Source organism: Phragmites australis, chromosome 20, assembly GCF_958298935.1.
Source record: "Phragmites australis chromosome 20, lpPhrAust1.1, whole genome shotgun sequence".
NCBI classification, from domain to species: Eukaryota; Viridiplantae; Streptophyta; class Magnoliopsida; order Poales; family Poaceae; genus Phragmites; species Phragmites australis.
The window spans coordinates 15,740,493-15,754,534 of record NC_084940.1 but is presented as its reverse complement, the minus strand read 5'-3'; the positions used below and the strand labels follow the sequence as shown (position 1 = coordinate 15,754,534).

Below are 14,042 nucleotides of genomic sequence, written 5' to 3'. Positions count from 1 at the left end.
CCTCTATGAATCCGTAGTAGCTGTCCCTATTTCCATTGCAGTCGTAGGCATCTATATAGACATCGCTATTTTGGTTGGTGCTCTTATTATCCTGAGCTCTCGTATAAAATGTATATCCATTTATGTCATCCTTGGAATGTGAGGATTGTAGTTAACAGTTTGTGAGCTAACACATTCAACTGAGCACACTCTATCTGCTTATCCATCACCTATCTACATAACTAGACGCCAAAATAGTCTCGGTGCTCTTGTGATCCAAACATCGGACTTCTGTGGGTTTCTGGTGCGTAGCATCTTCTAGTGTTCTTCAACATAGGGGTCCACTACAACTGATTATTGTAGAACTGTGAAATGTGCTTACGTGAATAAAATGGGGTTGTTAGTGTGTAATGAGTTTGCACATATCGTCCCTTTCCCCTGTAGCCTCTCGTCATGGCGAGATACAGGCACACTAATCGATTTGAGATTTATGAAGTCGACGCAGAAATCAATGACCTCCTCAGTTCCCTAGCCCTTAGCCATACAGTCTTCCAGCCAATTTTTAGTTACGAATATTTCTTCATAACTCTCATAAACCTCTCGAAATGGTACATCTAGTGCAGAAACACGGGGCCAAGAATCCATATCCCTTTCACAATATAAATAATGAGGTGCACCATGATATAAAAAACGATAGAGGTGCACCATGATATAGAAAACGATATAGGGAACAACGCCTCAAGCTGGGATAGAGTCTCAACCATGTTTTCCTGAAGCTTATCTAGCTTGGTCGGATCGATGACCTTCTGTGATATCGCATTGAAGAATGAACATAACTTTATGATTGGCTTTCGAAACTTCGGTAGTAGAATACCTTTAATTGCAATTGAAAGCATTTGTGTTATCATCACATGACAATCATGAGTCTTCATGCCAGTTAATTTCAAGGCTTTCATGTTTACTAGTATCTATATGTTGGCGAAGTAACCGGATGGAACTTTGATTTGATGCAAGCACTTGCACATTGCAATTTTCTTCGCCTTGCTCAGATTGTAGCTAGTGGGGCTAAGATATTTGTTGCCTTCTTCCATCTCTTTGAGATGTAGATCCTATCTGAGTTTTAAACATTTCAAGTCCTTCCGTGCTTGGAGTGTATCCTTTGTTTTGCCAGATATGTCTAGTAATGTACTAATCAAGCTATCATACACGTTCTTCTTAATGTGCATGACATCTATTGCATGTTGAACTACTAAATCTGGCCAATAAGCTAAGTCATAAAAAATAGATTTCTTTTTGAACATAAGAGCTCTGAGATTAGATTTCGGAACCAGTGTACTCCCGTGTCCCTTTCCAAGGATAACCCTAAGTCCCTTTACCATCTCATGTACCTATCTCCTAGTGCGATGCTTAGGAGCTGACCGAGTCTCAACTTTCTAACTAAAAACTCTCCTATTGATGTGGTATGAGTGATCCTTGCAAAGAAATTTACGATGACCTAGGTATACCATTTTTTGGATGTTCTTCAGCCACAAGCTCTCTGTTTCCTCCAAGCAATGCACACATGCACAATAGCCTTTGATAGTCTGGCTCGATAGGTTGTCAAGGACTGGCCAATCCTAGGTTGTTATGAACAACACCGCGCGTAGGGTGAAGTTTTCTCATTTGTATGTATCCCATATCTGCACACCATCATTCCATAGTACTACAAGATCTTCCATTAATGGTTTTAGCTACACATCGATATCATTGCCAGGTTGCTTCGACCCTGATATCAGCACCGATATCATAATGTACTTCCGCTTCATACACAACCAAGGAGGAAGGTTGCAGATACATAGAGTCACAAGCCAAGTGCTATGACTACTGTTCATGTGGTCGAATGAATTCATCATATCCGTAATCACATCTTCTGCAAAGAGCTTCTTATATTTCCTATCAATATTTCTCCACTGTGTAATCAGTGGAGTGTCTCAACATTCCATCATTCTTATGCTCCTCAACGTGCCATCGTATCAATTCGACATGCCTTTTGTTAGCGAATAAACGCTTCAAACTGGGGACTATAGGAAAATACCACATCACCTTGATGGAAGGCCTTTTCTTCTTTCCTTCACCATTGATATCATCACTGTCGTGCTTGTACCGTGCTGCACCACAGACGAGACACGCTTCCAAGTTTGTATGCTCTCCGTGATACAACATGCAATCATTTGGACATGTATGTATTTTTTGCACTTTCAACCCCAATGGGCACACAACATACTTGGCCTGATACGTGTTTTCTGGTATCACATTTCTCTTTGGAAGCAATTTCTTCAAGAATAGTAACAACTCTATGAAGCTTGTATCAAACCACCCATTACTTGCCTTCAATTATAGCAGTGAAAGCACAATATGCAACTTTGTGTGCTCGTTCTCACAGCCCGAGAACAACGATGTTTTAGAGTCCTCTGCCATACGTTGGAACTTTTGAAACTCTCTTTCATTGGTGAAGTTATCCTCCCCATCGCGCAACATCTGCTCCAGATCATCGGCGTCAACATCGGCCAACATCTTCTCTAGATCATCATCGACCAACGTATCTCCAGCAAAAAGCATATCGGTGTATTCGTCGGCCGTTATATCGGTGCACAAGTCTTCGTCTTCTCTGCCAATGTATTGTGCTTCTTGTACGATCTCAGCTTCACCGTGCTCGGTTCAATGGGTATAGCCAGGCATAAAGCCCATTGGCATCAAGTGGGAATGTATCTGCTGTGTGGTAAAAAACTACTTCTTGTCTCGCAATCGATGCATGGACAACGCATGTATTAAGATTGTGTATTTGACTTGTGTGCTACGGCTGCTACCAGGAAACACTTCACACCATTCTTGTACTCTGCGCTCACACAGCTCGTATCGTACATCCATCTTCTGTCCATCTACAGTTATATCATTATTGTAAATCCAAATTCATAGCATATAGAAGATTTTGCAATCACCAACAAATAAATTACCTCGCTATCTCCTACCGGCAATTGGCCTGGGTTGGAGGAGCCGTCTTTTGTATGCTTTCACGTCTACTTCTGATGAGTGTTTGTTGGTACCATCCTTAGAAATTTTTATTATTATTCAACTCTTGTGTAGGAATAATTTAGTAAAAGTGAAAAATGAATACACTCATACATAAAATTTCTATATTGGAGTTTTCTAATTAAATAAAATATAAAAAATATAATTATATCTTGCTTACATACCTAAATATCGGGGCAAAATTTTCTAATTCATTAAAAATCAAAATAAATATGCTCATACCTAATGTTTCCATATTGGAGCATGCTAATTAATTAAAATATAAAAAATATAATTGGAACTTACTACATACCTAAATATCATGGCTAGTTTTTCTAATTCATTAAAAATCAACCATAATTATACTCATACCTAAAGTTTCTATATTGGAGGTTGCTAATTAATTAAAATATAAAAAATATAATTGAAGTTTGCTATATACCTTAATATCATGACTATATTTTCTAATTCATTAAAAAATAAAAATAAATATGCTCATACATACAGCTAATGTAAATCAATAATAAAGACACTTTATACTATAAGCTACTAATTGAAGCTTTTATATCATAAATAAGGTATAATTGCATCTAGATTATCTCAAAACATCATGACCATAAGTTTATCTCCATCATTTCAAAATCTAGAGCAATTTAGCACATAAAATTCAACTAGAAATGGATTGAAGATGAAGTCGCATACCTTGAAACACCTAGGGCATGAGGATTCCTCAAAATTTTGAAGCCACCAAGAACTTGGTGACAAAAAATGACCGCTACTGAGCAAGAACAAAGCTTCTCTTTATTATGCTCGAGCTTGGGGAAGGAGAATACAACTTTTATATAGCCAAGATATCACTGCTAGCTCATATAACCGGCTGGCAATGATGTCATGCTATCACTGTCGAACAGTGGCTTAAACCGACAGTGATGAGGAAGCTAAGCATCACTGCAGACTCAAACCATCGGCCGGTAGTGATAAAATGCACCTTATTACTACTGGTTCACGAGCCATGATGACTGATTCTTCCCGCGCGACTTATGAACCGACACTGATGCCCCATCACTATAAGCCTATTAGGAGCCGGAAGTGATGAACGGACATAAAATGCTAGTTACGTAGTAGTGCATCCGTCACTGAAAAGCTATTCTAACATAGTGTCGAGTAGTCCAAACTTGAGGAATACGTTGTTGAAGAACATACTCTGTGCTGTTTAGTTTGATTTGGTGAAATCCAAATCAACCGGCACGTGAACACGGATGTTGATGAGAGGGACATAAGCGGCAGCAATGGGAATGGGAGCGGCCGGTTGTGGAAGAAATGGGTTCGAGAGATTGGCGGAGGAGCCAGCTAAGGATGTCGGGCTTGATACCATGAAGAACCGAGAGAAGGCTGATACCATGTATGAGAATGAAATACAACATGAATTGTATTGAGCGTCTTAATGGGTACTTATACAAGAGTACAGGCGTTGAGCATAACAAAACGATCGAGCTACAAATATGCTAACGTGCAACAAGAGAAAAGGGAGGTGGCGCAAGAAGAGGGTCATGCTAACAAACTAACAGTAACAAGAGTCAGCTATTTCTACAGTACTGGAGTAAGGTATATCAGTATATGGATTCTTATGACCAGCTTAATTAGTGGATCCAAATAGTTACAATGCAAGCAATTATGCGGTGTTCAGAGCCATGAAACCATTCCTAGATCCGCCTCTAAGGAGCTAGCTACCTGCGTGACGGCTTGTGCACGGACAATGCAAGCGAAAATACCCTGATATTGCTGTGCCGTTGTCTTGTCGGCGTACGCGTACCCATCGAATAACGGGAAACGCATCCTGTGGTGCAATTCATGAGGGTGCCCACCGACGGTGCCAATAGGAAGCACAACGCGGAAGTTCCGGAGCCGTTGACTCGACGATTTGAGTAACATGGTATGAAATGGATATTCCAACGTTAAACATATAACATGTAGCAAGATTGCCAATCTGATCCGATTCAGAAAGATGCTTAAGAGATATGCTATTTTACGACCAGCTTAAATGCCAACTCGTATAAATAACAGCAAGCAAGTGGTCGATCGATCCAATCTGATGTAACCTAGATGGCGCTGCTTAACTATAAAGACATTCCTCTGTTAAAAAAACACTAAAAAATATACAGATAATTCCTTATGCTACTGAATATTAACTTAGATTTTAATTTGTCATTAAAAAATTATATCAATTTAGTTTTTTTATCCCTTAAGTATTGTTGCCGTCATCACAGCATAATACAGCGCAACAAAAAAAGTGCAAACTTAACACGTAGCATCTCTAACGAATATTTTAAAAATTTATCTCCTATAACACTATTACAACCTATTTTATTTTTTTATTTCTAACCACTATCATATTTTCTATTTTTTATTATTTTTTATCTCTCTAGTTAATCCACCATCATCTCCTATAAATAATATAGTAATACGCCCTCCTGTCTACTCCCCCATCTTCGCCGCCTCTGTCCTCTCCCGCTTCCTTTTAACACCCGAATCAGTCTCTGCTAGAGAGCGATACAGACAGGAAGAGGAGCAAAAGTACGGCAGCGGTGCGGCAGAGGCGCTGCTGGAGACGGGCTAACGGCCCATAAAGCACATAGGCCCAGTAGCTTCTGCCGTACGGAAGCGCCGCCCGCCGACTCACGCACGCTTCCCGCCCTTTTTCATTCTCTCTCTCTCCTCTCTCTCCGCCACGAACCTTCCAGAGCCCTCTCCATGGACTCGTCATCCTCCCACTCCCCCTCCCCCTCCTCCTCCCGACGGCCTCCCTCGCATCAGCGGCTGGTCCGGGCGCCAGTGCTTCATCTTGCGCTCGGATTCGGAAACCCTAGCGCCGGTGCCAACCTCTCCGTCGACGATAGGGTGGCCCTGCTCCTCCGCGCCGCGTACGAAGGCTATGCCCCCAAAGTCAAGAGTGAGCTCTCGAAACGCCGCAATTTCGGTTTCGCGCTGGACTCCAGATGACTGATTCTGATTTTTGCTTATGCGTGCCCGTGCGGCGGATGGCGGGGTTTTGGTTTCGGGGAATCGGGGGTTGAATTGTTGTGAGTTATTGCGCAGGGCTGGCGAAGCGGCTGGAGGAGAAGGCGGGGATGAGCGTGGATGAGGCGGTGGCGGGGGTCGAGGCCCCGTGGAGCAAGGGTCACGGGCCGCTGCACATGGCGGCGTCGGCCGGGAAGGTGAAGGTGTGCAAGTTCCTGATCGAGGATCTCAAGCTTAACGTCAACGCGACTGGCACCGATGGTTAGTAACTTGTTGCTATTTTTGCTTTTGCGTGGCGCTCGTCGGGTGAGCGCTGGGAGGGATGGGTTTGTTGTATCATGTTTTTTAGCATGGGAAGGAAGGCTTTGCTCTGATTTGTGGGATAGATCAATGGCTAATTTTGTTGATGTTAAGAAATCCCACATCAATGTAACTTATTTGTTTGTGAGAAATTGTTGGAAGCTGGTTGCTTCAACTGGTGTGACACAACCTGTGTATAATAGCATACGAAATGTGGTAATCTGTGACCAGTGCTCCTGTCTTCCAGTATATTAGAGTGCAGTTGGTATTTTATTCAGAGGTTGCCCAGGCTGGAATTCACCAGTGCCTCCCAAGTTCCATCAAGAAATAGAATCCTCTGAGGTTGAAGGATGGTTCCTGCAGAGATGATATGCGATCGTCAGTTCCTTATGCATTGATGTGATTGTGATTCTCCGTCCTTTTGTTATTTTTGGAGTAAAGGAGGAAACCTTTGTCTGCTTGAGAAAAGTTTTGCAAATATTTGGTTTCTGTGGAATCAATGCATGTTGAGTCATGGATCTGAAATATGATCTATCAAGGTAGCATTATGCAGTGATGGCATTATGTGTCATGGATCTTGCCCATATTCCATTTAATCTTATGCCACAATACACCTGTAATACTGCTATATATCTTTCTTGATTATATAACATGTTGATCCTTCTGATTGCCATTTATCGCGTCCTTGCCACTTGCCAGGTGCGACACCTCTAATTTTTGCAATATATGGTAGTGGATGTACAGCTGTTGCAAAGCTTCTTCTCGATGGTGGTGCTGATCCAAACAAAGCATGCAGTAACGGGATTACTCCTCTCCATATTGCAACAATTCGAGGTTTTCTGCACCCTTGAATATGTGTGTTTTGGATTTTATTTAGCTGTTCTTCGATCTTTACTTTAGGCTTATCATGCCAAATGTTTTCTGTCTCAGATGTAAGGTAAATTTTAGCACTTATGTTTATTATTGCCTAATGCCTATTAGTTGCTCATTGTGGTTTTCTACTGAGTAGAGTTGTTTACTAGAACATAACATTTATTTAGTAGTCCAATTTTCGGATTTATATCCATTGTAGTCAATATAAACAATTTTTACACAGTGTGTTCATTATTCAGATACATGAGTGAACTTGAGAATTAAGAATGTAAGACAGCGCTGTGCAGGGGCAGATCCAAGAAAAAAATGTTATTGGTGTCATTCCCGTTAGAACATAGGGTCATTACTTATTTATAAGTGTATTTTTTTTAATTATCCTTAGAGTTTTACCGTATGTTACCAAGTCATTGGTGTCACTTGACACCAATGATTACATGCTGGATCCACCCATGCCGCTGTGCATAAAGTAAAAACTGAGACCTGTTTTGGTTGGTTGAACCTGCATGCCACTAGCACTCCTTGAGTGGGCAGCAGCTATTTATGACCCAGTTTGCTTACCGCTTTTTCAAAACCATCTTTACCGTTCTTAACATGTTACCTTAGTTTATAGGTCCATGAAAGTTTTTTATAAACATAAATTTGAAATATTTTATTTATGAAACACATAATTCATTTAATATATCCATAAATGTAATGTGGCATGATTAGTGTTCTTGTGTTTGATCCAGGTACCTATGAAATAGCAGAGTTGTTATTGTCCAAAGAAGCTGATGTTAACCTTGTGTGGGAATATAAAACTCCACTATATATTGCTTCCCAACGTGGAAATGCAAGAATGATGGAATTATTGTTGCGGCATGAGGCAAAGGTAACAATTTCTGTCTGTCCAGCTCTAGTTTGCTCTTCTTACCAATATATGATGTCCAAAGAAGTTGATGTTAACCAAAGAATAAGCTCCTGTATGATGGAGCTTGCCTGTTGTTCCCTCTCTTTGCCGCCTAGTCCACACAAATACTTATTTGTTAAGCCCCATTCCTAGTATGGATACTAGGTAGTCTATACATGAGCTTACTCATATCTTAGTGAGCATGGAGCGTGGGTGAGAATGGGAAACACCATAAAACGTTATTACCCTAATTTTGTTGCCATGCTGTTTGAGTGTTCATTTGATCGGTGCAGTGAGACAGTGGCATAAGGGTCTTTGTTGATGAATGCTGGATTTTACTTAAAAGTGTTGGGGTATAATTTTGTTGTAAATTAACAGGGCACAAGATTAATTTGATTCCTAAAGGGTGAAAAACTTTATAATAGATCTACTAGCAGCGCAAACATATGCTAGATAGACAAAGCACATAATACATGTATCATCACTGCACATGGACGAACTTACAGCAGATCCTGCTAGGTGGAAGACGAACGAACAAAGAAGTCGATGTAGATGTTGCAGAGGAAGTCGTAGAGCGGTCTCGCGGCTACACTTCCCAGAAACCTTATCGCCGGTCCCTCATGCAGGTCTCAGATCATTGGCGTCGACTCGGAGACACCGCTCACCCTTGATCTATTGCACAACAGAGATAGGGGTGGCAGAACTTGGAAGCGGCAAGCGCAGCGGAAACCAGAGAACGTGGTTCTGGTTTCTATTGATCTCCCCTCATTCACAAGATGTCTCCTAATTTATAGAAGAGGATATATTCCCACACGATTTTGAACTGTCAGATATCTAAGAACCGCCCCCTAGTATCTCTCAAATGTGGAACCGACAGATTCATCGCACGCGAACATGCTCATCCCACTCTGCAGTCCCACGTGGCGGCCTAAGTGTTGATGATGTGGTGTGCTCGAGCAAAAAAGGAGCCGCCCAACTAGACACAACTTATCACGATGTGATCGCACATCATCGCAAGTCACACATTAATCGCGCGAAAAAACGCAAAACATGCGTGTGTTACTATAGCCATAAGTCCCCTCTCTCTCCACCCATGTGCCTCAACTACAAGCCTCACATGGGATTTTTATTTAAGCTAGACTACCCCACCATGGCTAGACAATATGAGACTAAATCCTCCATGTCTCTCCCACACCACCTTGACTTTTTCAAATGAGTTTGGACCACAGCAAAGGCCCATTTGGGCTGAGCCTCAAATTCCAACAAATTTACGTCCAATGATACATTGGAAAATTTTGTTATAGGTCGTTGTGGTTTCCCACCTGCATGTTTAGTATTCTGCAAAGAAAATTGAATAACATTGTCAAATCACAGATGGTCTTTTTGGTTATTTCTTTTACTTGTTATACTAATAAGTCAGTATGGCACTACTTGACTTGTTTCCCCAGTACCCTTGTCATTGTTTTTGTCCAAGTAATGTGTTTTTTTTCTCCAGCCTAACATTTATATCATAGATACACCACTGAAAGCGGCAATCTTCGCTCGTTCATTGGCAGGCGTGGAACTACTTATTAAGGTGCCCTAACTTGTCCTGTTAGAGTTGCTATTGATTCCCTGCAGATATCTTGCCAAAGGAACTGGACAAATTTAATGTGTCATTCCTAGGATGAGCACAAGTTAAAGCTTTAACAAAAAGGTTGTGTTCAAGGTTCTGTAATATATATTCTATGTTGCAGGCTGGTGCTCATGTTAATACTGGTCTGCCTGAAACTCCACTGATAGCAGCTGCATCTGCTGGCTTAACTGACATCATCAAGTGTTTGTTGAAAGCTGGTGCCGATGCAAATATACCTAATGATGTGAGTTTTATTCTATGACTTAGCTTGTTTATTGTCACTCTTGTAGGGCTTCTAGGCTGTCTATCTATTGCACTTCCAAAATAATCATCTAATTTCTTTCCATAATGAATGGCTTTGCTGTAACATTCTAAGATCTTCTATTTTTTAATAATTTTTTCATAATGAATATGGCACTTATCCATGTTCTTTATTCCAGTAAAATAGTTGAATCATATGCTCACGAGCTTAACTAATGTGAAACTCGGTTGTAACATTTGGTGTTTGTTCATAACTAGAAGCAGTTTAGGGTAAAATGCCACACTTTGAAGTCCTATGTTATTGCTATAAAAGAAAGAAAGAAATTTGTTATCTTGCCAATACTGAAGTTGCTATGATCCCTCCTTGGCACTAGAAAAGAGCAAAGGAACTGAAAAAACCTGGTCTAAAGTCTAAACTTCTTGCACCTGTTTTTTCTTTACACATGTCCAAGGGATAATAGAAATCTCAGTACATATATCATTGTTCAGTAAGTAGAAATGTGGAGCATATTAACCATTCTCTCTCAGTTGGGCAGTAAGTGTCGGAGAAGGGTAACCACTTGTTCTTAAAACCAGGGTTCTTAAGTGGAAATCCAATAGTCAGTCAGAAAAATGGGAGAGCTCCCCTTTCCTGGTTCTCCAGTAGCTAAATTTCCCAGAACCACAAGAATCCTTACGATGAGATTCCAAATCAGCACCTTTTGTTTTGAGGTTTTGAGAAGTGTTGCTCTCTGGATAGCACAGTACATCAAAACTTGTAAGCTGTATTGTCTAGACTTCGTTATATTCTGGTACACAATACATGGCAATGAGTCAATGACAAACCCTCGACAGTCGCCTCTAATTCCTTACAGTCATTTTTTATCTTAATTCTCTTAGAGTATAATGCCTTCCCACATTCTTTTCTTACTCTTTGCGCTACATAAAGCCTATCTTTGTTATACCCTAAGCTCTCCTATGTTTGTTTGTCAAATTTCTCCTTGATGTCCCTCTTAACAGAGTGGTAGAATACCAGTAGAAATTGCTGCAATCCAAGGATGGCAGGAATGTGTTGAGGTTCTTTTCCCTGTCACGACCCCTTTGGCTAGAGTTGCAGACTGGAGCATTGATGGAGTAATTCAACATGCAAAATTTGCAAGTTCAGAGCCACTAGTATGGATTAAACGTGCAGATTGCTAAATTTGATGTCATATCCTTTTATTCGAAAAATTCTTATCATTTCAGTTCATCTTAGATTTCACATTCTATGTCGTAGATGTCATATTCTATTTGACTTTCAGTTGTCCATGTTATTTAGGATCATCTGCTCCATGAGGATGATGAATCTGATTTCGAGGCAGAAGGCGATGCTGCATTCTCAGAAAGGGATTATGCTCATGCATTGACTCTCTACACTATGGTAGATTCTTGTATTATACATCTCGTTTGATTTAAGCTGCACTTCTATTTGCTGATATCAATTCATGTTCTGACTTACACCTACTAAGTACTGCAACACATTGGATGCAGTACTGCAACATATCGGTGCATCCTGATCAATCCAATACACTAGTATCAGAGTCCCTTAACACGTAGCCATTGCCTTTTATTTTAACGCACTCATATTAAAGTTCCAAGAAAGCAAATCTGGTCATATATCCTGCAGAACTGGGTGATGTAAGTATTGAACTTTTATTTACCACCTTCTTAGTCCCTTCTTTTTGTGAGGGTTCTCGATGTAAATTTTGTTGTTAGAAGGATCAATACATTGAGCTGTACATGCCTAACATATGATTCTTGTGAATTGGGTGTCTGCATATTTGTTAATGTCTGCATATTTTTTGTAAGACAAAAAGTCTGTCAATATCTACAGGAAATATATTTGCATATGTTATGATTGACAATAAATAGTGCTATTTATGGATTAACTTGTTCTTTGGTTAAATAATTAATATCATTTGACGGATGCAGGCATTGGAGATTGACCCTCATGATTCAACCTTGTATGCAAAGAGAAGCCTTTGCTTTCTGCATATAGGTGATAAAGGCAAGGCTATGGAGGATGCTGAAACCTACAAAGATATGCAGCCAGATTTATCAAAATCTTTCTACGCACAAGGAGCAGCTCTAATTCTGGTGAAGGTGGACTTTATACCTAGTAGCAATGACATTTGGTTTTCCATAATCTGTGACATATTTCATGGTCATGTATTGGCTTTTTTGTCTTTAGGAGTTTGGCAGAGCGTGCGAAGCACTCATGTCTGGTCTGAACTTGGATTGAAGCAAACCAACTGACAAAGCATGTTGGTAATCTCCACTGTTTTCTTTAGTTCTTTGGTTGGGAATATTTGTTACAGATAGAGGTCGCTATTTTAATAAATCGTTCCAATATTCTAAGACTGATATCTTCACAATATTTTATACTGTTCCCTGATAGAAAGAAATAAAGGTTATACTGTGACATATCAGTACAAGTGTACAACATAATCCCTAGTATTCAACGCCACCATAAGTTTATGTACTTTTATCCCATGTTGGCAATCTTGTGCTCCAAAGGAGCATGCTAGCCTTGATAGTGGCTCTGTTATCTACTTTCTGGCATTTGTTTTCCGGTTTAGTTTGGGAGATTTAGCTACACAGGAAGTCCATGCCAGTGTGTTTATCTGCTCATGTTCCTTCTTATACTGGGATTTACATTTTAATGATATTAATATAACTTGAAATAACCATATTTGCAGAGAGGACCATCCGTGAAGACAGGTTGTTACTGCACAGACAAGAAAGGTTGTTAGCTGTTACTGCACAGACAAGAAAGGTTGTTAGCTGTTACTGCACAGGCAAGAGTAAAGGTTGTTACTTGTTAATACTGCAGTCAAGAAGAAATGTTTCCGTTACTGCACAGGCTAGAAGAGAGGGTGTTATCTGTTACTACTGCACAGGCAAGATACTACGTACTGACTGGTGAAAAACATCCTTCGAGAGCTTCGGGGTTGTGCTTTTTGACCTTTTGTTGGATCCTGCATTTTGCGAAGAACATGTCCATGTTTTGTGAAGAAAACCAAAGCTGGATATTATATTGAGAGTTTTTAGGGTACATTGACCATCCATTGTGAGTTAATCAAGGGCAGTCATTTCTCTAAAATCATCTCCAACGGTTTCTATTCAGGGGCTAGAATTTCTTCACGACAGGATTTTTTTTCCTTCAGCGCTCCAACGATTTTCCTTCACGATTTCCTTCATAAAAGGTTTCTTAAGATTATTTCCTTTAAGGCGGGATTCTCTCTCTTTTTCCTTCATGATTCCTCTCGGAGGGAAGTTATTGGAAATAAGAGAAAATAAAGAGAATGGGAACGAGGAAGTGAATCAAGAAGGGAACGAAATGAAGAGAATATGGTTGGAGATGGTCTTATCTCATGGGAGGTAATACGCACTAAAATCTATGGTTACACAATATTTAAGGAAACATTTTTTTTTATTGCCTGCTATTTTGAGTACGGCTCTTAGTCTAAATTTTAATGGAGTGAATGCATTTGATATTGTATTTCACAAACACTCGATCTAACGGCTCATATTTGTTTGATGGTCCGTCATCAAATCCAATCTAGGGACTAACAAGTTTAATGAGATTATGAACAAGTATTAATCTCTTTGAAGAAGTTAAACGATGTTAGCATTCTCCAAAAAGAAAAGAGAAGCAGCATATGGTTAATAAATAGGTTTTAATTGATTTTATTTTTGAATTTGAGTATATGTATGTCATACTATCAAGAGGGATGGGTTTAGATTGACTTGAAGATATCTTAGTGCTTAAAGTACACTTTTAACTTAAACATGAGAGACACAAAACACCCTACGAACGCAGGGAAATTCTAAGTTGCTCTGTGTATCCGAAAGTTCCAGGTGCAACCCAAAAGTTTCGGGTAGTCGGAACCTCCAGGTGGGGCTCCGAGTAGGGTGTCCGGTTTGGTTCTTCAATCCAACCTGGAAGTTCCAGGTTTACCTGGAAATTTCGAGTAGCCGGAACCTTCAAGTAAGGCTTCATGTAGGGTGCTCAGTTTGGTTTCTCAGACTAACCTGGAAGTT

General features: G+C 40.1%; 2 protein-coding genes across 2 annotated transcripts; both read left to right on the top strand.

The window, feature by feature from the left end:
- Positions 1-5,773: 5,773 nt before the first annotated feature.
- Positions 5,774-6,403, top strand: LOC133901317 (uncharacterized). Its single transcript, XM_062342632.1, has 2 exons — positions 5,774-5,977; positions 6,124-6,403. Exons 1-2 carry the CDS (start codon positions 5,779-5,781, stop codon positions 6,309-6,311), a joined length of 387 nt encoding a protein of 128 aa, XP_062198616.1. The 5' UTR covers positions 5,774-5,778; the 3' UTR covers positions 6,312-6,403.
- A 497-nt stretch (positions 6,404-6,900) lies between these two features.
- LOC133901503 (uncharacterized) lies at positions 6,901-13,079 on the top strand. The gene is made up of 10 exons (XM_062342855.1): positions 6,901-6,961; positions 7,045-7,179; positions 7,947-8,086; positions 9,600-9,680; positions 9,841-9,963; positions 10,980-11,132; positions 11,278-11,379; positions 11,931-12,101; positions 12,190-12,266; positions 12,698-13,079. The coding sequence occupies exons 1-9, from the start codon at positions 6,901-6,903 to the stop codon at positions 12,238-12,240; spliced, it is 1,017 nt and encodes a 338-aa protein (XP_062198839.1). The 3' UTR covers positions 12,241-12,266; positions 12,698-13,079.
- The last annotated feature ends 963 nt before the right edge of the window (positions 13,080-14,042 follow it).

Bases quoted from the DNA above. Each gene is read 5' to 3' on its own strand.
- LOC133901317 (XM_062342632.1), top strand. From the start codon at position 5,779: ATGGACTCGTCATCCTCCCACTCCCCCTCCCCCTCCTCCTCCCGACGG. The intron at 5,978-6,123 runs GTGAGCTCTCGA...GTTATTGCGCAG, and splicing joins CTATGCCCCCAAAGTCAAGA to GGCTGGCGAAGCGGCTGGAG.
- LOC133901503 (XM_062342855.1), top strand. From the start codon at position 6,901: ATGGCATTATGTGTCATGGATCTTGCCCATATTCCATTTAATCTTATG. The intron at 9,681-9,840 runs GTGCCCTAACTT...TCTATGTTGCAG, and splicing joins GCGTGGAACTACTTATTAAG to GCTGGTGCTCATGTTAATAC. The intron at 11,133-11,277 runs GTATGGATTAAA...CATGTTATTTAG, and splicing joins TTGCAAGTTCAGAGCCACTA to GATCATCTGCTCCATGAGGA.